Source organism: Lates calcarifer, linkage group LG7_1 (assembly GCF_001640805.2).
Source record: "Lates calcarifer isolate ASB-BC8 linkage group LG7_1, TLL_Latcal_v3, whole genome shotgun sequence".
In the NCBI taxonomy this organism is placed as follows: domain Eukaryota; kingdom Metazoa; phylum Chordata; class Actinopteri; family Centropomidae; genus Lates; species Lates calcarifer.
Window position 1 is genome coordinate 14,031,276 of NC_066839.1, and position 26,407 is coordinate 14,057,682.

Consider the following 26,407-nt stretch of genomic DNA (forward strand, 5'->3'; position numbering starts at 1 on the left):
AAAAAGGGAGACTTTTTTATTTGTGGAAATTTAAAACAAAGGACTCAAATGAAATATTTTAGAGACTCAGACAGCCACAAATTATTATTATTATTTATAATTTGATTTAATTAGAAATTAATAATAAATTAAGCATAAGGATGGTGATATTCTATATTCTATATCAACATACTCCATGAAAAGACCTAAACTAGCAGTGAGCTGACCTACAAACAAATGTTATCTGTGCAACCAAAACCCAATTAATCTTATTCCTTTGTTCTGGAAACTATTAAAAACACGTTAGTGAGCCACACCTTTGTGCTGGGTGAGGTGCTCCTTTCTTACAATGACCATGACCACTGTAGTTTACTGTGAATCAGTCGCACATACTGTACACCGTCCTGCTGCCACAAACACTCACTAGCTCAAAATCAAAAAATATGCATTCATCCACAGCTGGAAATAGTCTCCAACAACTGTACTGTTTACTTACATTTGAGTAGTGCTTAAAATTACAGTGCTTAGCTGTAGAAAATTACTGAGTGTATCTTTTAAATTAAACTATATATTTGTCAGTCACAAAAGACATCTGTCTTCAGTAGGAATGACTGGGTTTGGATTTGGGGTTGTGAGCTGAAAGACGGACTAACACGTTCCTTTTGGTCTTTTCATGGGACTGGTTGACATTAAGAAACATATGGAACATTATCAATCTTATCCTTTAAACATTTCCTGTGCTCTCTGTTTTCGCATCTTTCTCTCTCACTGTCAGGCTTGTCCGGATTGTGAAATACAGCGGCTCATCCCATTCCTGCTGGTATGAATGTTTCCAAAATTTCATTTTACATCCCCGACAAAAAAATATCACAACCCCTCCTATGTGCCCTATACTTGCAGAATCATAAATAATAGTGATAGCTGTTGTGAAGGGCCATAAAAATATAGCAGTGATCCCTCTCCCAAATTACAGCCTTTACCTTCCCTCAGCACATGGTCACAATTTGTGCTGTTGTCTGTCACTAAAACAGACATAATTTATTGCCTCAGAGAGGTTTGCCTTCATTTCTTTCTTTGATGAGTGTCCTGGAAAGTAAGACAGGTGTCTTACTGTATGCGAGATTACTTGAGGGCAAAAGACAAAAAGACTAAAACAGGATAAGAATCACTTGAACCACTTGTTTTACATTTTTGCAGCAGCGGGCCTCATATTTTTTAGTCCTGGATTCTCTCATTTGTGTAAGTAAGACTGACACATCCAAAGCCAAAATGGTTGCCTTAGGTAGGCCATACACTGACGACCACCACAAATGCGTGACTCTGGGCTATTGTAGTGAGCCACTTTACCACAAAACAAAAGCTCTACATATAATAACAGATCCTGATGTTCCAGACTATTTTATTTGCTCAGTATGCTTCATCTGGCTCTCATTTAGAGATAAGTGATTGATGTGGCTCAACACGTGTCCTGGTGTTACTGGAGGAGCCTGGACCTGTATCATTGTGACTTTTCATCATATAGTAAGCCCTACATCCTGCAGAGGTGGCGGACTTAGCAGGGCCTGATGCCAAAATGACTTTGTACAACTCACTAAAAATTATGAGTCAGAGGATATGAGGTGATATTTGAAATGCTTAGCAAAGTTACTGATGTGGAAAAGATGCTGATTATAATGTTCTACAGTACTTATTTACTTATTTGCATGTCTCCCTAAACAACATGACTTCAAAACCTCTCATGCATTTTTCACTAAACTGTCCACACGCTCCACCGACTGATCAAGCAAACAACAGACCTATCTCTAGTTGGGATCTTTAATGGGTTTAGAAAATGCATATTTCACGATAATTTTTTTCTTCACACTGGCTCACATTTGTTAGCTTAAAAGTCACAGTCTTACAGTAAGTGCACATACCACCACATGTCTGATAGATTATCAGAAAGAATAAAGGAATTTCAGTGATGACAGACGTCTGCGATGCATTCAATCATCTCTTATTTTAGCACAAGCTCTTCCAGACACGACTGTGAGTGTATGTGTGGTGTGTTTTTTTTTACACAACAGAGACACACACATGCACACACAGGGTAAGAGTAAGACAGAGAGAAAAAAAAATTATAACATGCACAAACGTATTAAAGGGATAACAGGATATAACAGCATAGTGGAGACTAACAGTGCTATTCATAACTCATAGACATTCTTTGTGTGCATCTGTGTATTGCTAAATTTAAACAATAAAATGCAACAAGGTGTCAAAATATGACAAGTGCAATTTCTAATTCAAGTGCATTTAAGTGCAGTATTTCACTTTTTTTTGCAATTTCGCTGGCTTAATAGTTACTTTCTAGTTACTGTTTATATTAGTTTATATAGTATTGCTTGCCTTGTATTATAATTTTTTCCATGCCTTTTATCTTTTCAGAATGTATAGAATACATTATGCATAGTACATACTGTGCAAATGTTATTGTACTTTTGCTGCAGAGGCACTTAAATCTCAATGTATGGGATCAATAAAGTTTATCAACTGGTCAATAGGTTCGTGCTAATTCAATAGAAGATCTGTTTGAAAGGTCCAGGCTTTCAGTTTTTATGATAAGCTAGGCTAACCTTCTCCTGTATGTATGTAACAAATGTCAAACTATTCCTTTGAGGAGCATGAACCTTAATGAGTAAAAACATCTGCAACAGACAAGATATGAATCCAGTATTCAGTTACACTTTTTCAGGACAGGGTTTACAAAAACAAAAAAACACAGTAAAAGGTTTCTTCAGTCCTTATGTATGATGTGACACACAACTAAAACTTATCAATTTATGCATCAAAGTCTGTTTACAGTTGCTGGGTAATAATGCTTCACAGCCGAAAAAAAAGCAAACTGTATAAGCCCTTTAGCACTAGAGGGAGCTTCACAAGCACTGATAAATTGCCTCAAGTGATGTCACTTGAGTCAGCATCAGTTGGGGCTAAAGATTAGAGGTTTGAAAAAGAAAAAAATCAGAGCATATGGATGTAGAAAGAAATGAGCTTACCAGAACTCTGTAGCCAGATCCTCATTATAGCTTAAAGCTAGCAGCTGAAGGCCACATTAGCCTCTAAGAGAATAACAAAGCGGTCAGCAGTTGAGTTGCATGGTGGGTAACGTAGGCACTAGGTTTTGACAAGGAAGAGGAATACATGGAATAAAAAAGACGATATCTCTGGTTCTGCTGCATCAACTCTGATGGTAAATAATATTTTGTAAGATTTTTTATAGACCCTATCTGTCATATACAGTATATCCAGGTAATGCAGGTGCTGAATAAGTGGAAATATATTCCAGTGACTAATCACGTATGACAATGAAAAATCTAACTGTATTGTTCCAAAAGAGAAAGATGCTTTCTTTCATTGAGTCAGCAGCCACAGGAAAAAATCGTGGGAATGAAGGAAACTTTGTGATGACTCAGCTAAACGCAACTCCTCAACCTATCAAGTCCCGTGTGGCTGTGCGGGTGGAATCTAAGCAAACACAGAAACACTGGACGCCATTAACCACATCAGACCCTGGATGATTCATCCCTTAGGAGCCTCAAAGGGGTGTCTGGATGGGGTGTGTGTGCGTATTTGTGTGTGTGTGTGTGTATGTGTGTGGGCATGCGGTTTTTGTGTCCTCCTCTGTAACAACAATCCCGGTGTCCTTGGTGTTTTGAGTGGAGACCTTAAGGGCATTTTATGTCGCCGGTGGAGTCGTCTGAATCTTGGCATTTGTGAAATTTCACTGAAGGGAAGAAATATTCCAACAGTACTGCCAGCTGTCTCCCTTTAGACATATTAATCTCTGTTGTCTGCTTTATATCTTCTGACATTTTACACAATCAACATGTAGAAAACAAGCAAGTCCAGCAGTTTTGTTTCTCAGATTTGGTGAGAAAAACATATCCATGGAATTAAAATGAGAAAATGTATTCAAAAATGCAGCCAAGTCTTCAAACTAATTGCACTATGCAAGTTTTTCTCTTTTCCTAAATCCTCAAGCAAGAATGTGTGTTTCACAACAACACCAACCACTCTAATGACCCACACTGTGTCTTCCAAAGGTCTCATGCCTAATCAATAATCCATCAGGAGTAGTATTGGCTGATGTTATGACAGCCTGAATAAGTGTTTGTAACAAAGAATGTGAGAATGACATCAATCGCAGAAAGTTTCCAGTTCAGACATAGTTTATTTACTTTGTATTGTACCAAAAACCTCTAAGCACAGGTTTCAATATATGAGTTGCTATGGTTTCTTTTAATCTTTTGAATGAAACATATTGTGGTTTGTCTTTTTTTTTTTTTTTTTTAAGGAAAATGAAACACTATTAAAGTGCATTACTGTTGTTGATTTCCAATTATTATTGCCTTAACAGGCAAATCAAAATCAGCCCTATACCTTAGGAAATATACTCTCTTCACAACAAGATTTTAAATTCTTGCTGCTTCCTTTTCCTTCTCAGGAAAACACATCACATCCTGGGACTTTTTAAGGATAAATTTATGTCCTAGCTCTAACTCATCAATTACCTTGCAACATATATAAATATTCTATATTGTACAACATTAGTTTAAGTTTCTCAGTGCAAATTATTATATAATTATCACATTTTTCTATAACATGCATCTCTAAATATCAGTTAATTATTAAATATTCATAAGATTAAAATATGCACAACATGTTTTTATGCATTTTGTGCTGTAATAAAAGTGGTGACAGGTCTTTGTGTAAAAAGGAACAGTACAACATTTTGGGAAATAAGCCACATGCTTTCTTGCAGAGAATTAGGTGAGAGGATTGATACTACTCTCATATCTATACAATGATGTGAAGCTACAGCTGGATAGCTTAGCTCACCATGGTGAACCAGCTAGCTTGCCAGCATCTGTCAAATTGTTTATTTAACCTGTACAAGAACCAAAGTGTGATTTCAGTTTTTGTACAGATTGAACAAACAAGATGAAGCATGTTAATGCATGAGCTGTATTGGTGCTGGTAAGCAGAACCAGGCTACCTTTTCCCCCCATTTCCAGTCTTTATTCTAGGCTAACCCACCCTCACATTTGCCCCAAGAGAGGTATCAATCTACTTATCTTACTCTCGGCAACAAAACAAATAAGTGTATTTTCCACCATGTAACCTTCAGTGTTGTTCTGTAGGACTGAATCGTTCATGAAGATCTTCTTCTTCTTTTGCTAAACAAAACCCATGAGACTCAGCCCCCCCAAAAGAATGCTCATCATGTTTTTTTCCCAGCCACAATCAACCAACCAAAACAGAGGTTCTGGTTAACTGGTCGGGAAAGGATCAATTAACATCTGGTGTAATTGAAATGAGCAATTAGCGGTACTTAGTCTCTCATTAAATATTACAAGACAGATTTACAGTATGTAGGTAAGAGTTATAGTATGAGTGGGGTTAGTCAACCAGCTGGCAACAGGGTAGAAAATATGCAACAAACAACTTAATACACAGCAAACATCCATGAACAAGCGCACATACACACACCCTGTCTGCCTCACTTTACTTTTTATTCATTGGCACCAATGTACATTGGTGACAGTTTTTTGCTGTAAGTTTAACTGCAAAAACAACATATTGTGACTCATCGAACTAACAATGTAAATGTGTTTGTGGAACATCCAATAGCCCTTAGGACAACTGGAAATGACTACACAAACAAAAACTATAAAGCCTGGTTGGAGAATAAACAAATTAAATCCCTTTTTATCTATTCAAAGACAAAACCCTAACGATGTCTGCTTAAATGCAAAGCTTTTAAATTACATCACAGGCCACAAACTACAAAGGCTATATTTAAAATGGTATGCAAAAGCAGCAGTACAACCAGTTTTGTGTTGATTCCTTACAACTGAAAAGCATGGCTTTTTAACAAGCCACTTCCTTTGAAAAGAAACCCAGTTAGAACTGCACATCTAACTATTAGCAGAAGACAGAAAGGCTAAAGATCGATCAGTGTGCTCTACTGAGTCACTGCCTTTGTTGATAAATTATTTCTACATAAAGTGTGACAATCCTCTAGTGACTTATGCTCACTGCATTTTTGGCTTTACTCTACTCGCATTTGTTGGATCAGAATCCTGACTTATAATGTACATATGGCATCTTACTGAAAACTGCTGAAAATCAATGATAAGAAATTACCCACATCAGTGGAGGCTGACATATGGTAAGTAGCATTAGATGCTTAAAGTGGTTCCAGGAGTGTCTAAAGTCAGATCCTACAGGGGAAAGTTTGGTAAATTTTTTTGTTCTACACTCCCAAAGTAAGCTGTACTTTGGAAAAACTACTGGGGTTTCAACATAATTGTCTCATGCAGGCTTTTAAAACTTGGATGTTTAAACAGTGAATTCTGTAGCTGTTTTAAAGCCAAAGCAGTAAATATGCTAACATCCAGCTCAGATAACATCTGACGCCCAGTCCCATTATCCATTATTAAACATGTAAAACATATTTATTAAGGTCTAAGCATGTTAGTGGCTCTTTGAGTATGTAAATAGGCATAGCCATGCTTTAAGGTAAATGCTAACATCAGTATGCTAAGTATGTCACAATGTCAGTGTTAACATGCAGTTTATATACATGTACAATCTTTACCATGTTCATTGTTGTAATTTAGTGTGTTAGCATGCTAAAATTTACTAGTTAACACTGATAACAAAATATAGCTGAAGCTGGAGAGCTGGGAATGTCATTAGTTTTGCATGTATTCTGTCATAAAGTAAAGTAGTGGACAAATTAAAATAGGTGCTAATGAACCAAAAAAATTCAACCTCATGGTGGTCAGGTGATCAGCAGTCACTGGGATACATTATCTGTGAATTATGAATGTCTGTACCAAATTTTGCTAATCTGTTGAGTTTCATGAAATATTTCAAAAGATAAGTGAAAACTGACAAAAGTCAGGGGTTCACCAAGTTGATTTGGATTCATCCTTTGGGTTTGTGAATATTGCACAAATGTTTCATAGCTCAATAGATGAATCATGGATTATCACCATCCATAAAGTCATGCCACCAGCATGGCTTAATGGATGGCACTGAGATAAAAGTGCAGAGTTGAAAGCAAGCACAGATGGCCAGCACTGCCTATTTTTAAGGAATACAAGCGACACATTTGAGACACAACAAAGACATGGTGAGATAAAGTGTATTCAAGGTTGACTCCACAACTTTAGGACTTTTATGTCCTAATCTCAGTCCTGAGAACACTGCTGAGCACGTCTCAGTCTAAAATCTAAAGCAGACAAGTCTTTAAATTGGCTCCAAATTTACAGCCATTATGCAGAATCACATACTTTATCCAATCTAACACAGCTTAGACTAACTGTTTAATAGACTATTCAAAAGAAATGTGGGAGCACAGCTTAAAATGCCAATAGTAAGACATGTGCTCTCAAACACATGTGCACAAACATATACAAATATGCGCATAAGCACACGCAACCATTACAAAAGACCACAATGTACTGCTTCCTCATTTACTCTCAAGTATAAAATATTTAAGGATTGCAGATGTAATGTGTCAAATATGCAGCAGGCTGAGATAAGTATCCCAGGTATTTTTGGAAGCTGTGGTTTGTGATGAGTGAGCAGAGACAGCAGAGGCTTATTGTAAGAACAGCAGCTGGTGAGGGATATCCTCTCACATTTACATTTAGCTATTGGTTGGGCAGCAGGAAAAAAGATGACACAGCAGCTGTGATTTATGGTGGCTAAATACACAGTCTTGATTGGATGGCACTATTATTTAGTAATTTTAATAATTTCATTTTTAATAGCATGCAAAGCCCTGGTGTAACAAATAACATTAATCATGGCTCTGTTCCATGTAGTTGTGCCAGAAAGATACTGAGCCAGCACACACAGTACCAAGGCCCTGGAACTGGCATACCAAACTGGAATAAAGCCATTATTATTATTAGTTACACCTGTGTTTGACAAGTCAGGATGACAAATGTCTATTGGCACCAACAGAAACCAAGGGTGGAAAAATATAAATAAATAGGGCATCCCTATGGTCTTTAAGATGGAGCATGGGGTGCATAAATCAGCATAAATTTGTCCCAGAAGTTTTCTGTTTTGTCTCTCTTGCTAAATTGATATTATTCAAGGTATTCCTTCTTCTGCCAAACGGTAAACATAGGCACTTAATGTTCCATTTGTAAAGGCTGCTAAGGGCCGTGGGGGTCGTTCCCCTTCCCTGCCTTAGTGCTTTCCACCCGTATATTTCTCTCCACCGAGACAAAGAGAATGTCTGTTACTATGCAGGTTTAGCAATGTCATAAACAAACCACTGGTAACCAAAGCTGACAGATTAAACATGAATAAAATCTGTGTCTGAGTCACTACTACAATAACACGCTAGCAGAAGGACAGATGTCCATTTAACCTGTTATTTCTCTCTGTGCTGACTGGAACTTTAAGAAAATGTTATATTCTCTAGGAGAAATGTTTAGAAAGTGAATTAATTTAGTTAAATTAAAATCAGGATATTTATTAAATGATAACATGTGAATCGTGTCCCCCTCTGACATTAAGGCAAATCTTTTTCTGCCCGTGCTTCTCTCGTATAGTCTTGCCTTCTGAATGGCCAGTAATGTTGGTGAAGAAGACAAATAAATGACAAGACACAGGCACTTGTGGGACTCATGGCAATTTTACGACAATTTGGGGAAATATTGTGTGGGGGAAGTGTAATTGCTGAGTTAGTTGGTTTAGAAGAGTTGTTACATTGATATCAGGCTGTGTGAAGGACATTTCAGACACATAGAGCACACCTGGCTTGTTCATAAAAATACACACTACAAAATTATTTTATTCTGTACATTGTTCATTATGAGATCCAATGCAGTTTAAGGTCATTTAAAGTTTATGGTTATGCTTTGAAATCCTAGTTATATGAGCTGTTGTTTTTATAGGTGTAAAGTCAGTGGCAGTCAACATATTGTATATATACAACATATATACAATTCAATATATAATACATACATAAGATACATATACAAGATACAAATTTGTATGTACTGTATATAACCAGTTATATATATATATACACACACACACAATGTCGAAATCGGTAACCAGTTTTAATGTTGTGGCTAATCTGTGTATAACCTTTACGCTACTTATGACACCTTATAGTCACCTTAACACCTTAAGTCTCCTATAAGTCTTGTCATATAAGTGTGGCAGCTAGTCACAGAAGATATTCAACTGTCAGCTTTAATGCAAGATATAACTCCAAGGTACAGTATAGTGCAGTTAACAGTTACTTTGAATCAAGGGCTAATACAAGATTAGCTGCTACATACATGCACACGAAATGAGCAAGGATTGTGGATAATGATGCTCATCGTTGGTCAACCTCCAATAGCAACATGACAACACAGGAGCACTGTGGTGAACCGAGGAAAGTACGGCCTGTTCAGTAAAAACCACATGGATATTCAGCTGCATGTAAAGCTAACAAATACCTACATGCCTGGTTTATCCTGGTCACACATGGGCTATACTGTAAGCCCACATAATTCTGAGTGACAGTAATTTGTTGAATTGAAGACCCACTCAAACAACCGAGTTCCTTCCTGGAAACAACAACTGTTTCAAAATTGCTTTTCAATGCAACCATTTCATCGACCAGCTGTCTGTTTGGTAAAACGTGGTAGTGGCTACATATGTCCTGAATTACAAAATTTCTCTCTGTTCTATGTTTCCTTTCAGCCAGGCTGTCCATCACATAGAGTTGGCTGACAAACCTTATGCAGCAGCAAAACACAGAACAGTGGATGTCTCCTTTCCCTCTTAGTTAAAAACTCACCTGAATATGTCTCTGTTTTCATCATCTGTTAAATAAGTCAAACTAAGCTAACACCCCATGAGAAGACAATCAAAGTATACACCAAATTACTCCAAAACTCGCACTTTTAAAATGCTACTAAAAGATCACTGGCATTTTAAACCCCGGTTCTTGGAGGTAATTATCACAAAGCAGTGCACTGGCATAGGTCACCCCTGCCTCTCTTAGTGACGTCAGACACTGACCTCAGCTCTGCAGGGTCGCAGGCAGTGGGTCAGCCCCTTGGCAGTGCAGCCAGTTCAGATTAACGTTAACAGCACGTGACAGTCCTGAGAGGCTTTGAGCTCTCTAGGGCAAAGGATTAACTACCGACTGCTATACCTGCAGCACCTACCTAGAACTAATGCTGTCCCAATTCCATATTACAGACCAATATAAGAGGGTTTAACATACACTCAGTTTGTATGCCAGTATGCATGCTAAATTTGCTGGACAGGGAGAGTGCCGTTGATCTTACTCACAGCTGCAAATTCCCAGTGGTTCCTGAAAGTGGTGATTCAGCCCCAGAATCGTCTCTAAAAACCCAAAAAATAAGATTCAGTCTTTGGGAGAAATAGTTGGTTTTGGATTTGTTGAGAACGGAAACTCCAGAAATTTTACTCATCAAGGTCAGTTTATCTGTCATGAAGAATACCACTGAGCCTGTGGTTGTACAGTGTCCTCTGTTGCTCTGCAGGGAGCTCTGAAAAATCGGAAAAAATGACCCTGATGATGTCATCAAGGTAATGTTGAGTAAGGCTTGAAACTTCAAAAATATTGTGGGTAAGGTTGACCCATATCAGAGACTCAGGAAATCAGGACATCTCGGCTTCTGCTGAACCAGTTTTAACTGTTCTTTTCCACAAGTTTCTGAACTTTGTGTACACAAAATACTAAATTTCTTCAGTAGCCCTTTTAGTTTAACTGACAGTAATGTTCCACACTAATTATTTTTCTGGGACAATCAACATTTTTACATTTTTAATTTCTATTTAAAGAATAAGCCAGGCTGTCACACAACAGAAGGTCAATGAAATTGAACAATAATGGATCAGAGTGTATATAATAAAATAAAGAGTGAACTAAATTTGATTTATTTGTGAGTCTTGGGAAGATATTGGTGTATCTATAAAATTGATGAATGCTAATACACTCAACAATAGCACTAAGCTTTGACTGTATAAGTTTTGTATTTCTTCACTAAGACTGGCTTGAAGGTTTGTTAAAATGAAAAATAGGCCAGATAAGCCAGCTCAAGTAAATTTAAATCAGCAGTGTAGCCTATCTGCCCATTAACTATGTCCCCATTATGTGCTTATTGGCATAGCTGGTCCTGAACCGGCTGTAAATACAATTAGTGACCACACTGTGCTGGAAGCGCCTCATAGTTGACTCCTGCTTTCCAGGCCACAGTTGCAGACCCCCTCTACTGGCTACACTTCAAACTTCTTGTAACACTAAAAGTGATCCAATAACTCTTGTTTTGTGCAGCAGTGCTTGTTTTTTATGGATATGCATTACACCATACACCATGCACAATGACAAATTTTGCTCAGTGCAGTTAAAACAGATGAAGCTGCATGGGTGCCAGTGAGGAAAAATCCTGGGAATTAGATTTCCTGTAGAATTGCCAATTCAGTGAACAAAGACTACCTGCTTCCAACTAGCTTTAGTCTAAGAAGAAAAATATTTTCCCTCAAAATATCATCCCACTGTTTACATAATGTAGGTAGCTGATTAAAAAGTGGATTTTTACAAGTGGAGTTTGTTCATAGAGGTTACTGGTATCAATTCGCTGCTGTGTTTGTGGTGTAATTAAATGTGCTGGGAACTAACTATGTTGACATCATCATAGGGTTACAGAAAATATATTAGAGCTTCATAATAATAAATGGTAGCAGATAAAACACATAAACTTTTTAAGAATGATTTCACTTGAAAATCTGTTTTCATGATATTGTTACCTCCTCACTGGAAGAATAACTGTTGTGTCCAAGCAGTTGTTTTACCGCTGATTTTACAAGCCCCGTTTTCATTAAGGGCATGAAACAACAGTTTGCTAGGATCACGGCATAGGTTACGGTATGGCTGAAGCCGGGGACAAAGAATGTCATTCCTTATTAACAGAGACGGCAGCTGAGCCGAGACTCAGATTTCATCGGAGGAGAACAAGAGAGTGAGCCAAGTATCCCAGCATAGTCTGGCCCCCACCCCCACCCAGAGAGCCACCACCCTGAGATCTCCTTCTGTATTATGTTTGTGGTTTGCACTCGCCAGTGACTGACAGGTTGTACTACAGGTAATGAAAATATTAATGCAGGCCATATAGTGCTATCTATAGTAATAATGTTACAGTCTGTCAAGGCTCAGTTTGGTTACAGAGTATTTGTTCAATATATATTGAATTAATATTTCTTGACTTTTTTCACAGCAGAAATAGACTGTACTTTCACAAAAATGGTGGACACACACATACCCATTCCCTTAAATGAAACATCCACATTGTACATGTTGCTCCCTATTCTTTTCTGCAGAATGTGCAGATCTGCTTTTGCAGCCTTTTGGAAAACAGGCACATTTGCAGAAATAAACTGCAGAACTTAAAACTTTCACTCTAACATAGTCCTTATGATGTTCTCTGCAAACACCTAGAATGTTGCACGCCTTGTGAAAAATTGTTTAAGGAAACTGAGGTCTGTTGCATCTGCTCTTAGCAACGTGACTGACCCCGTATTTACTGTGAATGAAAAGATGATGCAGAGTGTCTGATCTGTTCACACTTAAACCCCTAGACTGAGTTAGCTATTATGCTCTTAGATTCACTACTGGAGATAATTATAGTACTCGGCAGTTTAAATGATACTGTTGGTTGATTGTCCCTGCATGCAAGATGCAATAATCGCTGGTATGGTAAAGAAGCCATTATCGGAAAATCACCATCTTATATCTCATCTTTGCTTCTCTGGAACTATGGGTCAGATTTAACTTGCTGCAATGACTAACTGATGCTTCAGGAATCACAGTGCAGAAGTGATTTAATAAAGACTGGAATCATTTGCAAAGACACCTAGAAATTAACCTTTTTTAAATTGATATTCTTTGTTGTTTCTTTGTTTATTTATTGTGTTCCTTTGTGTCTGTTCCCAGTGTCATGTTTAATTTTCATTTCAAGTGTAAACAGGGCATTGCTGCGTGCTCAGCCAACCTAGCCTGTATAAATAAAAGGTTCAAAAATGTGTATGTGAATGAGCAGGAAGAGAAGAGAAGAGAAGAGAAGAGAAGAGAAGAGAAGAGAAGAGAAGAAAGAGAAGAGAAGAGAAGAGAAGAGAAGAGAAGAGAAGAGAAGAGAAGAGAAGAAGTATAACACTAACAATGTAACAGGAAAATTGTTGTTCCATCATCGGCCCTGTGTTGAGGTACTTTCTGCATGTGGGCCCTGGGCACTGCTGGCCACACACTATAACAGGGGAGGGGTTCCCCTTACACAGAGGCCAAATGAGGACAAGGGACTGTGTGTGCGCACATGTAGAGTACATATATATGTGTGCACTGCAGCTCAAATCCTGTTTTTACGGGAAGCAGTAAAAAAAGCCTAGTTATCCTCAAAATGGCACAAGCTGTGACCTAATGCCACATCTAGTGAGCCACTATAGACAGAGAGGGATCAGCTACTGAATGAAGCCAGTTAAATCTCAGCCTGATGCATATGCTTTTCAAATTAAAACCATATGAAAAGACTCTAATGGAGCGGACCTGATCCAGATTACACAGAAACTGTGAAAGAAAACGACTTACGGCAATTAGACGCAATTGGAGAAACTGTAGTTAGGGCAGGGTCACTAATTAAAGCAGCATGAGTTCAGTCGTTTATGGAAAATTGCTGTTGCACTTTGATGGATATGAGAATGATATAATACACTGTGTTTAACCTGAAACTAAAATACTGCAATGATTTAATCCTGCTTTAGGATGCATGTGCATTGTGCAGAGATTTGTCAGTCAGTGTGCATGCATATATATGTGAATGCATACACACAGAGAGGCCATTGAGAAAAGTAAGCATATATGTATACACTCTAACAACCAAATCTCCCTAAGCCTGTAATTTCCTGGCCGCACATGCTGAAACAGAGGCTGGACTCAAGAATACATCTTGACTAAGTTATTCCTATCTGCACTACTCCTCTAACACATCATCAAAAATCAACAGAATCTCTGCCAGTGGTGATAACGCTGAACCACTGATGTGCGCTATGTGTAGTCCAGTCTTGTATGAGTTTATGTGCTTATATTAATGTGTGCAAGAAATATAGGAAGTTGCAAGATTTTTACCTCCCATCTATCTCTGTTACAGGAACCCTGCATGAAAGAAATTTCCCCCTTAGTGTTGCAGAGGAATGTTTTGGAAAAGTGGTATTTCCCAAAAGACTTTTTTTTTTTAAGCCGTGAGCTGCTTCAGAGGTATGTGGAAAATGGTTCATCCCAGGTGGTTGGCTGTGAATGTGCCCTACAGAAGGAAATTTCCCTTACAGAGATTCTGGTGGTTTGTACGCTGTGTGCTCCGGCATAAATCATAAGCTAATATATCTCTGATGGATGCTTTGGGGGCTAGAAAAGAGATGGTTACACTCTGGCATTTGCTGGGGTTGGAAACTGTGAAATGTTTACCCTTATGAAAATGGCACTGCCAGATGTAAAATGAAATATAAAAGCACACTATGCAGGCCAAGGGTGAATTTAAAAGACAGACAGAACAAATATGACAAGAATAGCAAAAACAGGAAGTTAGGTCAACAACACACAATGCTTAAACTCTACTACATACACAAATCAGCTACACAGAGTAAAACAGGCTGTTTAAGAAGTATTCGATTGCTTTGTTGTAACCACTGTTTTATAAGGTCTCAAAATGTTGCCAGTGTTTTCCGACATGAGAATCGAAACTCTGTGGTAATACAACACACATGCCTCTCTAATGATAATGATGAATATTGAAAACCGAGACAGTCCTTATTTACCTTTACAAATTTACATGGAACATAAAACAAAGACAAATGTTTGGCTAGTAGCTTACTCTTCCTCTTTCACATGGATGTGGTAAAATAAATCTAAATGTGAGTAAATACTTTCTGTTTCCATCTTTCTGCATCACTTTTCACTCTGAAATCTTATACATGTCCTAATGTTTTCTATTGTATTTCTAATCTTTTTATATATTTTTTTTATTATTACATTTTCATTATATTTAAACACGGATAAGACATTACATATCAAGCTCCCAGTGGGTATAGGATATTTTAGCATTTTACTATTATATTGTCTTCTTATATTCAAACTCCTAGTAAATGTGATGATTTAACTTGTGCCACACTGCGAAAGGTAATAACCACTGTATATATGGCTCCATATCTTTGTTTTCCAATAACTTGAAATATAATAAACACATCAATTTATGCAGCAAGTCCAAAATCTACCTCACAATTTCAACCACCACAAAGCTGAACAACCACAACTCCACAGTCTCACCCTCCAGATGGAATGTCACATGAGCCATACCAAACTCTGCCTGACTGTAACGAAGCCAAGAGTTGTTAGTGCACTATTCAGGGCTGTTCTAATATTAAGTGTATTTATTCAGCCTGCAATCTGCAGCCAACCCAACCTTCCAGGTTACATTCATGTGGTCGGTGGAACTACAGAGCAGCAGTCATGACACTTCTGATTATAGGACTGGCTGACGTGCCTCCTTCACATTCTGCATTTGCCTGGTTCTCATATAAGCCAAACCAAATTGGTACAAGGACCACACAGATATAAATGTGAGTGTGTGTGTGTGTGTGTGTGTGTGTGTGTGTGTGTGTGTAGTTTTGTGTAGTAGAGAGGTAAGACCAGTGGTTAGGGTAAATTTCTTTTTCTATGCCCAATGTTCATGTTTAGAAGACTGTAAACTCTCCTCATGAGTGGACGCTCAGGCCATTGTCAACCTGCAACACCCCAAAAGATGGTATGGTGATACCAGAGGATGTATATAACCACCAGATATACTGTACACAGGCAATATCATCATGTACAGTCAAAGAAAGTAATTGCTATTACAATATTTACACATGTGCAACCTGCAGACAGTGAGTGCAGGGGCTGCAGCAGGCAAGGATGGGACACACTGATTTCTTTACATTTGCAAGTGTAAACAAGAACTCTGGACTTTCTTTGTCAACTTAATTCAATAAAGTGAGCCCCTTTGGGTTTTTGTGATCACAAAAATTATCACCATACAAACACTACAAACACTATGAGACAGTCTAAATGACAAATATTCTTCTTCAACACCAACCTTCTTCAAAAACGAGTTGCTATGTTGCTCATCCTCAGACAAGGATCAGGGAGGATGCTTACAAGATTGTCAATTATAGAAATGAGAGGTTTTCCTTTGCCTGAACAAATAACTGCAAGCCCCATAATTACAGTGCAATTTCAGTCATGAAATGAACCATCAAGCAAAATGCAGAATAAATTGTGCCAAGAGAAACAACTTTTCTTATGCATTTTTGCAGCGTGCAAACAGAAATTACCATTAAATTTACATATATCATCATTCACGCCAAAATAAATTGTGCATAGAGTTATTTACAGCTTTTCATTGTGTTGATATATAAGCTGTGAATCCACCCTGAATGTGTCTGTGTATGCTATCTTTTGTTTGTAAGATATCTAACAGTGTATTATGCTGCAGGCAAGAAGAACGGAATGGACAGAAAAATGCAGCAATTTTTACACCAGTAGAAATACGACCTTACATTGTTTATGTTATTGTTATTGTGTTGGTTCACACCTTATGTCCCTGAAATGTTTTTTCATGTGCATACAGAATGTGTTTTAGTCCTCAGCAGGATTCAATTAATAGATTTATGCCTGAGATTTGTGAAGCAATGAGAAACATGCATGCCTCTGAATCACCAGCACATAACCTTGTAGGGACCATGCACACACACACACACACACACACAGGTTAGTACTGTCCAGCTGGATCTGCCACCCCTCATGGAAAAGCAAAGTAACAGAGCACTGGGAAAGGATAGAGCAATGGAGCCTTTCTAAATGGACCAGGGCATGGCAGAGTTCACGCCATGATGAAACCTTGGTGCCAAAAGACACTGGATACTAATGAGCCTCTACAGGCCCTACCTATCCAATCATATTCTGTAATTCACTTGTGATATCCAGTGTTTGTGTGTCTACAGCAAATAACATCATAAAATGACAGTGACATAATGTAATATAAACTGACCAACAATATGCCTTAACAGAATGTCTGGCAAGAAGGGAATTAACTGTTGACTTACTGTAACAGAATATGTCAGGTTTTCTTCTCTGCCAGAGCAGGAGAGTTGGTCTTTTGAGACAGCAGGTGACTTTGGGATCCATAGTTAGCTTAGCAGCACCATCTGGTGGTTTAGCCCGGGCAGGGACAAGATGCTAACAACGGCAGCTACCTGCAGAGAAAAAGTATGCGAGTTTAGACGACTGTTTTTAAGATGAGGGAACACGACCTCAACTCTGTATCCACGTTTGTTTATATTTATTAAGTTGTTTAGTTAGTTGATACGTTAGTTTGTCGGTTAATTTGTTATTTAGTCATAAATACAAGCATTAAATACCACAGGAAGCCCCAGCTACGAGTTGAGCTGCTAAGGACAGCCGCGCGTGCGCGTGGTCACGCACAAGTGGTACGAGAGCGAAGTCCCGCATGCGCAATACCGCCCTGCTTCTCAGTGTCCAGGAGGTTGGGAGAAGATGATGAGGCTGAGCATGCACGGACCGGATGCATAATTGGCCTACCTTAGTCGTAGATTTTCATTTGCCTTGTCTAGTTTCTTGCCAAATTGCAGTTTAATGTCGGACTATAACCGGAGCGGTGCAGCACGTGATTAGCGGTAAGAAGAAGAAGAAGAAGAAGAAGAAGAAGAAGAGGAGGAGGAGGAGAGAGCGAAGCAGTAACTGAGAGAAGCTGGGCATCAAATTGCACCGGATGTCATTACACGCTCTTAAATATCGAGGACGTGAGTAGCTGCGTCTTTTTCAACATTGTGTGTATCAAATGTTTCTTAGTGCGTCGAGGGAGACGCTTTTCACCACATTTGTTGTAGTTTGGTAGTTAATCTTATACTTAGTCTTCATCCGCTCTCAGCACCGCTCAGCCACCCACCTGTTAAGCCTGAGCAAAAACGCACATTAGATTTAACCGAAAATCCCTGCGATAAAACAAGTGTAAATGATTTTATTGGCTGGTAAAGAGCCGATAAAATCAGTTCAAAACAAACTGTTATCTGTGTGGTATTTTTATTGTTTCATTATTATTGCAAAATTACAATAACAGTGTGAATCTTACAGTGTGCAGGTTTTATTTTAAAATTGGCGTCATGAACAAGGCTTTTATTTTAGCGTGCCATGGCACATGTAGGCAGATAACCATCAAACAGGCTTGTGGGTCGTTGGGCATTTGTACTTAGGGCCTTCATCTAAGCTCGTTGATCAATTGAATTTAAGCCTCTTGAGCGGTCCGAGCGAAACCTGCTGACACATGCGCCCCTGTCTTTTTGTGTGCGCACAAACCCCGGTTAACCCTCTGTATCTGATTTCCCTCTGCAACTGAACTCAACCCTCAGTGGATCTGTTATTATTATATGAAGTCCTGCATTTAGAAAAACGTCCACACCCATGTGCAATATAGCTTTGAAATGCTCAGCATTTTCCTGTCAGTGAGCATTCATTAGCGGACAGTAGTTACTGTATGCTTAACCATTAAACATTTAAAGGGCAGCTGATCTGACGCATCGGATTAATTATAGATTAATATAAAGAGGCCTGCTCTCAGCTTTCAGGTGGATAAGAAGTTTTTGTTATGTAACGATGGCTTAATTAGAATCAACGAGGTGCAGGTATCTCTCTCCTGATGTACAATGTACCATTATTACATATTCGACATTAGACGTATTTGCCCTGTTAGGAAGTTAAAAGAGGTTAATAGAGGAAATACTGAATCTATCTATCTATTTGTGAGAGTCAGGAACAGAGGAAAAGGAATTGCCCAATATCCTCCATCCTGTTTCCTACAATTATTTCAAACTGTTGTGACTGGCCAGCAATCATAAGAATCGATGCAAAGTGCATTATCATCCTGTGGAGGTTAATGTTACCATACTGTTTCAAATGACAGCCTAATGCGCTCTTTTAGGATGTTTAGAGCAATGCCAAAAAGAGTGTAATGGAAAAACTAGAGATGAGTAAGTCCATGCTGTAGCACATATGACACAGCATCCTCCAAATCCAAATCTAAATGGGTCCTATTCTCTGTTTTTTTTTTTTTTTTTTTTTTTTTTGTGGGGGGGGGGTGTTAACATATTATCTGGTAAGAGGTCAACACCCTGAGAGGGCAGTTTAATAGGGTGCTGAACAGGCTTAATAAAAAAGTTCATGTCAACAATTGCAAGCTTATCATGTGTTTCAGTAGTTTCCAAGAGTATGAGTATACTGAAGGCACAGAATGAATAAACAGTGCAGCTCCTCATGCTGTTGGTTACACTAATAAGATACGTATGGCCTTTCATTTAAGTTGGGTGGTCCTGACTGACTTTAACTCTCTTCTTACCTCTCTCTCTCTCACCCTGCTGCAGTATAATCAAGACCAAAGGCAGAGCCATGGAGGTTGTAACACATTTTGTGAATGACACTGTAGAATTTTACAAATGGAGCCTTACTATAGCAGGTAAGATCTTTACCATTTTTGTTTCTAAAACGCACAAGAGTAGTGTGCCAGTCCAGATGCATGCTGGTTACAGACCAGTATCTCTCAACCCTGGCTGCATAATCACAGTAGTTGGTAGTTTCCATGATTATTGACAGAAGATTGAAATTGATTGTTTTCATTGTCATATAAACAGTGGGTATTATTATGTAAATCTTGTGGATTAGTCACCAGTTTACTCGTAGAGATAGGGGTGGGCACAGAGAGGAAAAGGCGAGACTGATCAAACAAGTTGTAGTGTAGTACATTATGATCCTGTATTGCAATGCAAAATTATGTAAAAGCTTAACTTATTTTACAAAGTCTGTCAGCTCCAAGTTGAACCAGGAAGCAGCCACTGGTAGTTTGTCCAGTAATTTTAGAATTCAGTTTGTTTTAATCTCCAAGATAATTTAGATAATATGGTCAAACTGGGCACTAACTTCAAATAACCTGCTCAGTTACTCATGTGGTGACGTCATCTGCACTGTCCCTGTATTTGACTGATAATTAAATTGTCACCACTACTCATATGAATAATGTCAACAGAAACAATAAGGCAAAAACTGCTAAAAGTATGTTGTAAAAGCACCTGAACTTATTATTTAACTGTTTGTCAGAATACCACAATGCAACTTATCTATCATATGGCTAACCTGAAAGACTTGTGGTTGATAAAGGTTGTGGAATAGAGTATGTGTAGTTGTGTGAGGTTAACTGTAGAAAGTAAGCTTAATAATGTGTGCTTCACAATGATCACAAATAGCCTGTAATTTCCCACAATTTTCCCACCACTGACATGAACTTGTTTTTCTTTCCAGACAAGAGGGTGGAGAACTGGCCGATGATGTCATCCCCCTTCCCCACACTGGCCATCAGCTGCCTGTACCTGTTCTTCCTGTGGGCGGGGCCTAGATACATGCAGGACCGCCAGCCCTACACGCTGAGGAGGACCCTCATAGTCTACAACTTCAGCATGGTGGTTCTCAACTTCTACATCGCCAAAGAGGTCAGTGCCACTGCGGACTCGGAGGGACATGTAGATGGTTAAATACGACCTGCCCGTGAATGCAACATGCATGACTAGTCATGATTCTAAAGAGCAACTGCTTATTAAGCACGATACAAACTCTCTAGGGCACACAGTGACTTTAGTGTCTGACTTCAGCTTCTCTGGTGGAATGTACCAAAATAATAACATCTGCCCCACACGTCAGAAGATGTTACATTTAATCCTTCCCACTCGGAAGCAGCTGCTGCTATTTCTTTGGTTTCATGTCATTAACTGTGCATATTTAGCATGTTGTATGTTTGCAGTGAGCCTCACAGAAATACAATGAGGATGCTTTAAAGAAAGTTACATCAGCGGAGTGCCACCAACAATACTGTCCACTGTCACAAACCTGCTACTTAACATAAAGAAAGAAACACTTAGTCACTGTTCAGTCACTCTAGTTTGATATTTAAAGGGTTGAACCGTAAGAAATAGTGAGAAATTGTTTGTTCGTCTGCTCAAATGAAAGCTGTAGCAGTTGCTGCAGCGTGCTTATCAGAGGATAGATTCTTGCCTTGATCTCTGATTCTTTATAGAAAACTGAAAAATAGTTGACAGGACATGAAATTCCTTTAACAAGAACTTGGATATTTAACAGGAAATAACTGGTTTAGTCATGGTGTCTGTGTTGTAAGCATCCTTAAGTGTTTGCTTGTTTGAAAGAGGTTGAGTCGACAGGGAATATTTGTGTTCACTTTTCCAAGACAGGAGTCCTCTCATCCTTGTTCTGACTTTGTGGTTTCTCATCAGCTCCTACTAGGCAGTAGAGCAGCCGGGTACAGCTACCTCTGTCAGCCTGTCAACTACTCAAATGATGTCAATGAAGTCAGGGTAAGCTCTCTTCCCACACACACATACACACACATCATCAAACAAATCTGTGCACATCCCATGCCAGTGCACAAATCCACACACCTCTGTACACAAGGACTGAATGTATCTTAGGAAAACAGATGTTTAACCTTTGCTAATCGCATATGAAGGTTTTCCAGGCCTAACAGGTGGATTGAAGGTGTAATCTCACTGTTGACGCTAAGAAGATGTGTGTGTACGTATTTTAGTGTATTTGCTTTTGCCAGGGGTTAAAGGAGGCAAGAAAGAAGAGGTGAGGATTTAGAGGTAAAAGTTTGTCTCTAGTGGTTTCAGGACAAAGAGGGTGTGGCTCTACTGTCAGAGAGGCGGGAGGAATCGGTCTCACCACCCTTAAACTCCACCCCCCATCTCAGGTCTTGCTCTTTCATGATGGAATTACTAAGAGATAAGAGATGCAACAGTGCCATGGCCTAAGGGAATAACCTTGTGTACTATGTGCATGTGCAAATCAGGCAAGGGGAAATCTGAGTTAAATAGGAGAACACAGAGAGATGATGATGTGACACATTGTGTTACGGTTTCCAGATCTCTTCACATCATTTAATAATTATACTGTGAACTCACTGTCCAGTCTGAGATCAATAAATTGTCATGCAATCCTGTATTATGTATGACGTCCCTACTGTTTGTGTTACTGTTAGTGTACTCATGAAAATAGCTCTCTGCAGTGGAGTGATTATTATTTATTAGTGTTTCACTTTACAGGGCTGGAATCAGACAGGGACTGTGAAGAGATGACTAGGACCTTAACTGACTTAACTGCAGGAGTGTCTGCGGAAGTGTCTGCAAATTGTACTCACAGACTTAAGCTGTCATCTATCAAAGGTGCCATCGTATGCAGAGATGTCTACGGTCGAGCACAGCACGATTACAATAATTCACTCTGCCCCGTTTTATGTCTTTAGATAGCATCTGCTCTTTGGTGGTACTACATCTCCAAAGGAGTGGAATACTTGGATACAGTGTTTTTCATCCTGAGGAAGAAGTTCAACCAGGTCAGCTTCCTCCACGTCTACCATCACTGCACCATGTTCATCCTGTGGTGGATTGGTATCAAGTGGGTCCCCGGCGGACAAGGTGAGTAAAAATTCATTTTAGAGCTGTTAAACTCGTCAGATTGATCTCCTCTTTGATCTTCTCACTTCTGGCTCTCAGATGCATCCTGACCAATTAGAAATTAACGCGACAAATGTTACATTTTCCAACAGCATTTTTTGGCGCGACCATCAACTCTTTCATCCACGTCATCATGTACGGTTACTATGGCCTGGCAGCACTGGGACCTCACATGCAAAAGTACCTCTGGTGGAAGAAATACCTCACCATTATTCAGATGGTGGGTATTACTTTATAGCTTTTTTTAATGGGTGTTGTAAATTGTGTTTTTGGGCAAAAGTCTGGTGAAATATCCTCTATAAAATTGCATTAGCACAGAGTCCACTGTTATACTTGTTAAGTCATAATATTGCACTATGTCTTTAAAACAAATTGGAAGCACTAGAGAAAAACAAGTGAGATAAGCCTATGTTATAGTATTAAAAGCTGTTGTTTTGGCTTTATGTAAAATACAATCTTTTATGGAGAAACAGTTAGGATATGTGACAATTCTAGCTTTGTTACTGGTTTCAGTCTATTTCAATGATTGGTTTTATATAAAAAGTTATTTTATGTACATGTTACAAGTAGTAACACTTTACAAAAAAACAAACTTCTGGCCAATCTATAATTTGTACATTTTGTGTTAAACAGATCCAGTTCCATGTGACCATCGGCCACGCCGGTCACTCCCTCTACACTGGCTGCCCGTTCCCCTTCTGGATGCAGTGGGCTCTGATCGGCTACGCTGTCACCTTTATCATCCTCTTTGCTAACTTCTACTACCACGCCTACAGAGGCAAACCTTCGTCCTCGCAGAAAGGAGCCAAGCCCGTCGCTAACGGCACTTCCACGGTAACTAATGGTCACAGCAAAGCGGAGGAAGTGGAGGATAATGGAAAAAGGCAGAAGAAAGGAAGAGCGAAAAGGGAGTAAAGGAGGAAGAGGGGCTTGCTTGGTGATAAAACAGGAAGAAGACAGTTGTTTTAATGGGGCAGAGGAGGGGGGAGGGTAGGGGAGGAATAAACAGAGAGTTCAAACCAGACGACCATCCCTGCAAATAATGTAGACGGATGTGATTTGTGACCAACTTGAGAGGGTGAATGTGTAGCAGTGTGTATTTGTGGGTGTGTCTGTGATGGGTTGTGCTTTTTGAGAGGAAGAGAGGGGTGTTGGTTTTCTCCATGACAACTTTTTTTTTTTAATCAAAAAAAAAAAAAAAAAAAGCAAAAATGCTGATCACGTAGGCTCTGTGCTCTACTGTCCAACTGTGTTTTGGACCGATAATAGGACCAAAATATTAAAGGACCTACAAGCTGCTCAGCATCCACTATCTTATCAACCAAAATTCACCTCCAACTTTTGTACTCTGGATTCCAGTGTTGTTTTAATTGAAAGCTTAAATAGTCTTAAATATGCTGATTTGTTTTCTAGTGCTCTAAAAGAGTTTTAATGGCTTTAAATTTTACCAACAAAAGAAGATGCAGAGGTGTATACCAAAGTTTTTTTTTGTCGGTTTCAGGGGAAATTTTTGTTTACAAATACTTAGTCAAACAAGGTTAGCAGATTCAAAATCACTTCACTCATTTGCCATCTGCTGAATTGAATTACTTCTACCAATCCAACAACGTCATGGACTTTACATTTCTTTGCTGTCACACACTGATATAACTGTGCTGCATTTACATAATGACATGCTATTTTCTTTGTGTTCATTGTGAATTTAAAACTTGGTTTAAAGGGGAGGGGCAGTAGTTCCTTTTTAGAATTTATGCAAATTTGTGGGTATCTTTGTTACGATACATATTTTTTTGTGGGTCCTCATGATTTATTTCTTTTTGCTGTGCGATGTAGCTGAGGTGCAAGAATGAGAGCTTGAAGTTCAGCTCAGTATTATCTCACTGCCACGTAGGACTGAAGGGAAACTCATCCTGATCCTTTTTTTTAAATGAAAACAAATGGTAATTACATTGTCTTTATTATGAAAATGAAAGCGAATCAGCTTCTGGCTGCACATATAACTGAAATAAAGACCAGCACCCCGTAAACTATCTTTGTGTGTCTTTGTATCAGTTTTTGGTGTGAGGTGCAAATTCATTATATAGAATCAGGACGTCACTCATAACGAACCTAATCTCAAGTTAAGATATTTCCATCTCCTCCCTGTCCTCTCCTTCCTTCATCTCTCTTTCCTCTATCCTGCAGAATGTAAGAAGCTACAGTATTACAGGTGTGTGTGAGAGAGAGGCAGAGGTAGGTTGTGTCTTTGGCCTGTCCAGACAGATCTGCCCTAATCTTTGGGGGTAAATTGGCTTTAGCTCCAAAAGAGCTTATTTCCACGTCACTCCACAAGTTACCCAGGAAAGCAGGTCACTGGAAGAGAAGCCTCTGCTAATCTGCCACCAGGTTGCTACTGCTCTCAAACTGTATGGATTAGTTAACATTTGGCGTTTACATAGTCGTGGTTTACATTACAATACAATATATGTGCTTCCATTTAGAAAGACAGAGGGAAAAAAAAGTGATGTCAGTGCTGTGAATTTAATATCCTGGTTCATTTCAGGTCTTTAGGCCCACCTTTTTTGCACACTTTCCATCCATTTGTTCCTGTACCAAACACACCACACTGTTGGACCAAATTGTGGAGTCACTAATGGCTTCTATTAAATTATTCAGCCATTATCATACTCATCCTGTTAATCTTGATACTTCATGTCTCAAGCCGCAGAATCAGTTTCCTACCCAGCAAATGCATTTAACATATGCATTTCTATTTCCCTTTAGTGTTTCTGAAGGTTTCCCCTCAGTTCCTTCACTCACACACTTTTTCCATACCTTCCTCCTTCCATCCTACTGTACAGTGCATGCACTACTTTACACTCCTCTGTCTTATCCTGGTGCACCACCACCTGTCTCTCTCCACCCATGGCATCACGGCAGAGAGATGGAGGGAGGAGATGTGAATGATTGACTGGATGAGATGAGTGAGAGGAGGTGTATTTGTCCTCCTCGGGGACACAGAGGGATCTAAGCCAGGGACTAAGAGGATTGCAAAGGGCCGAGGCTTTTCTATCAAAGGCGTTTGGCACAGGTCAGTATAATTTGCATCTCTGCTGCTGCAGGAACGTGTGCAGACAAACCATATTTTTCACAGACCAGTGAACTATGGACACATATTTGTGTGCCCTTCCATGATTCACCATACTTAACTGTGCACTTTGATATAGAGTTTTAAGTAAATATATCCCTGTGCATCACTATTAGGAACAATATTTTAATGTAGGACAAAAAGCTGGTTCCTAAACATGCCATTTTTTCCTTTGACAGTATGGTAGAAACCTATATAGGTCTCAAGTCAACAGACCCATCCGGTCTTCTGAGAGGGCCAGTCTGTTAGAGGGTGAAGGGGTCAGTTTGCAGGGGTTAAATCCCTGCAAACCCGACCCGTCACTCACTCATCTCATTAGCAATTATATGACTAAGGAGCTCATTCTAGCCTTACAGAGTGGAAACAGTCAGCGTTTTACTGGCTTTCCGTCTGTGTGGGGTCAGATTGCCTTCAGAGCTGAGCTTGTGCTGAGGCAGTTCTATGTGTGGAGAGCTCCATCTGCTGGTCCTGCATTTAGTTACTCTGTTGAGGTGTGATGAGATGGAGGTGGGTGGGTGGGGTGGGGGGGGTGCATAATGGGATGTCTGCAGAAAATACATGAGACATGCTGTATGTGCACAACTGAAAGCT

The 26,407-nt window shown here is 39.2% G+C and overlaps 2 protein-coding genes across 2 annotated transcripts in view; one reads left to right on the top strand and one right to left on the bottom strand.

The window, feature by feature from the left end:
• LOC108896787 (serine protease 23) overlaps positions 1-17,607 on the bottom strand; it is a 62,479-nt gene extending 44,872 nt beyond the window's left edge. Inside the window, exons 1-2 of the mRNA XM_018696029.2 lie at positions 17,521-17,607; positions 17,206-17,355 (exon numbers count right to left, since the gene is read on the bottom strand). The gene's annotated coding sequence lies outside the window, so the exon portion shown is untranslated. The remainder of the gene's footprint in view (positions 1-17,205; positions 17,356-17,520) is intronic.
• A 30-nt stretch (positions 17,608-17,637) lies between these two features.
• Positions 17,638-24,719, top strand: elovl4b (ELOVL fatty acid elongase 4b). Its single transcript, XM_018696033.2, has 7 exons — positions 17,638-17,922; positions 19,537-19,628; positions 20,468-20,655; positions 21,451-21,531; positions 22,479-22,650; positions 22,782-22,909; positions 23,323-24,719. Exons 2-7 carry the CDS (start codon positions 19,562-19,564, stop codon positions 23,602-23,604), a joined length of 918 nt encoding a protein of 305 aa, XP_018551549.1. The 5' UTR covers positions 17,638-17,922; positions 19,537-19,561; the 3' UTR covers positions 23,605-24,719.
• Positions 24,720-26,407: the final 1,688 nt, after the last annotated feature.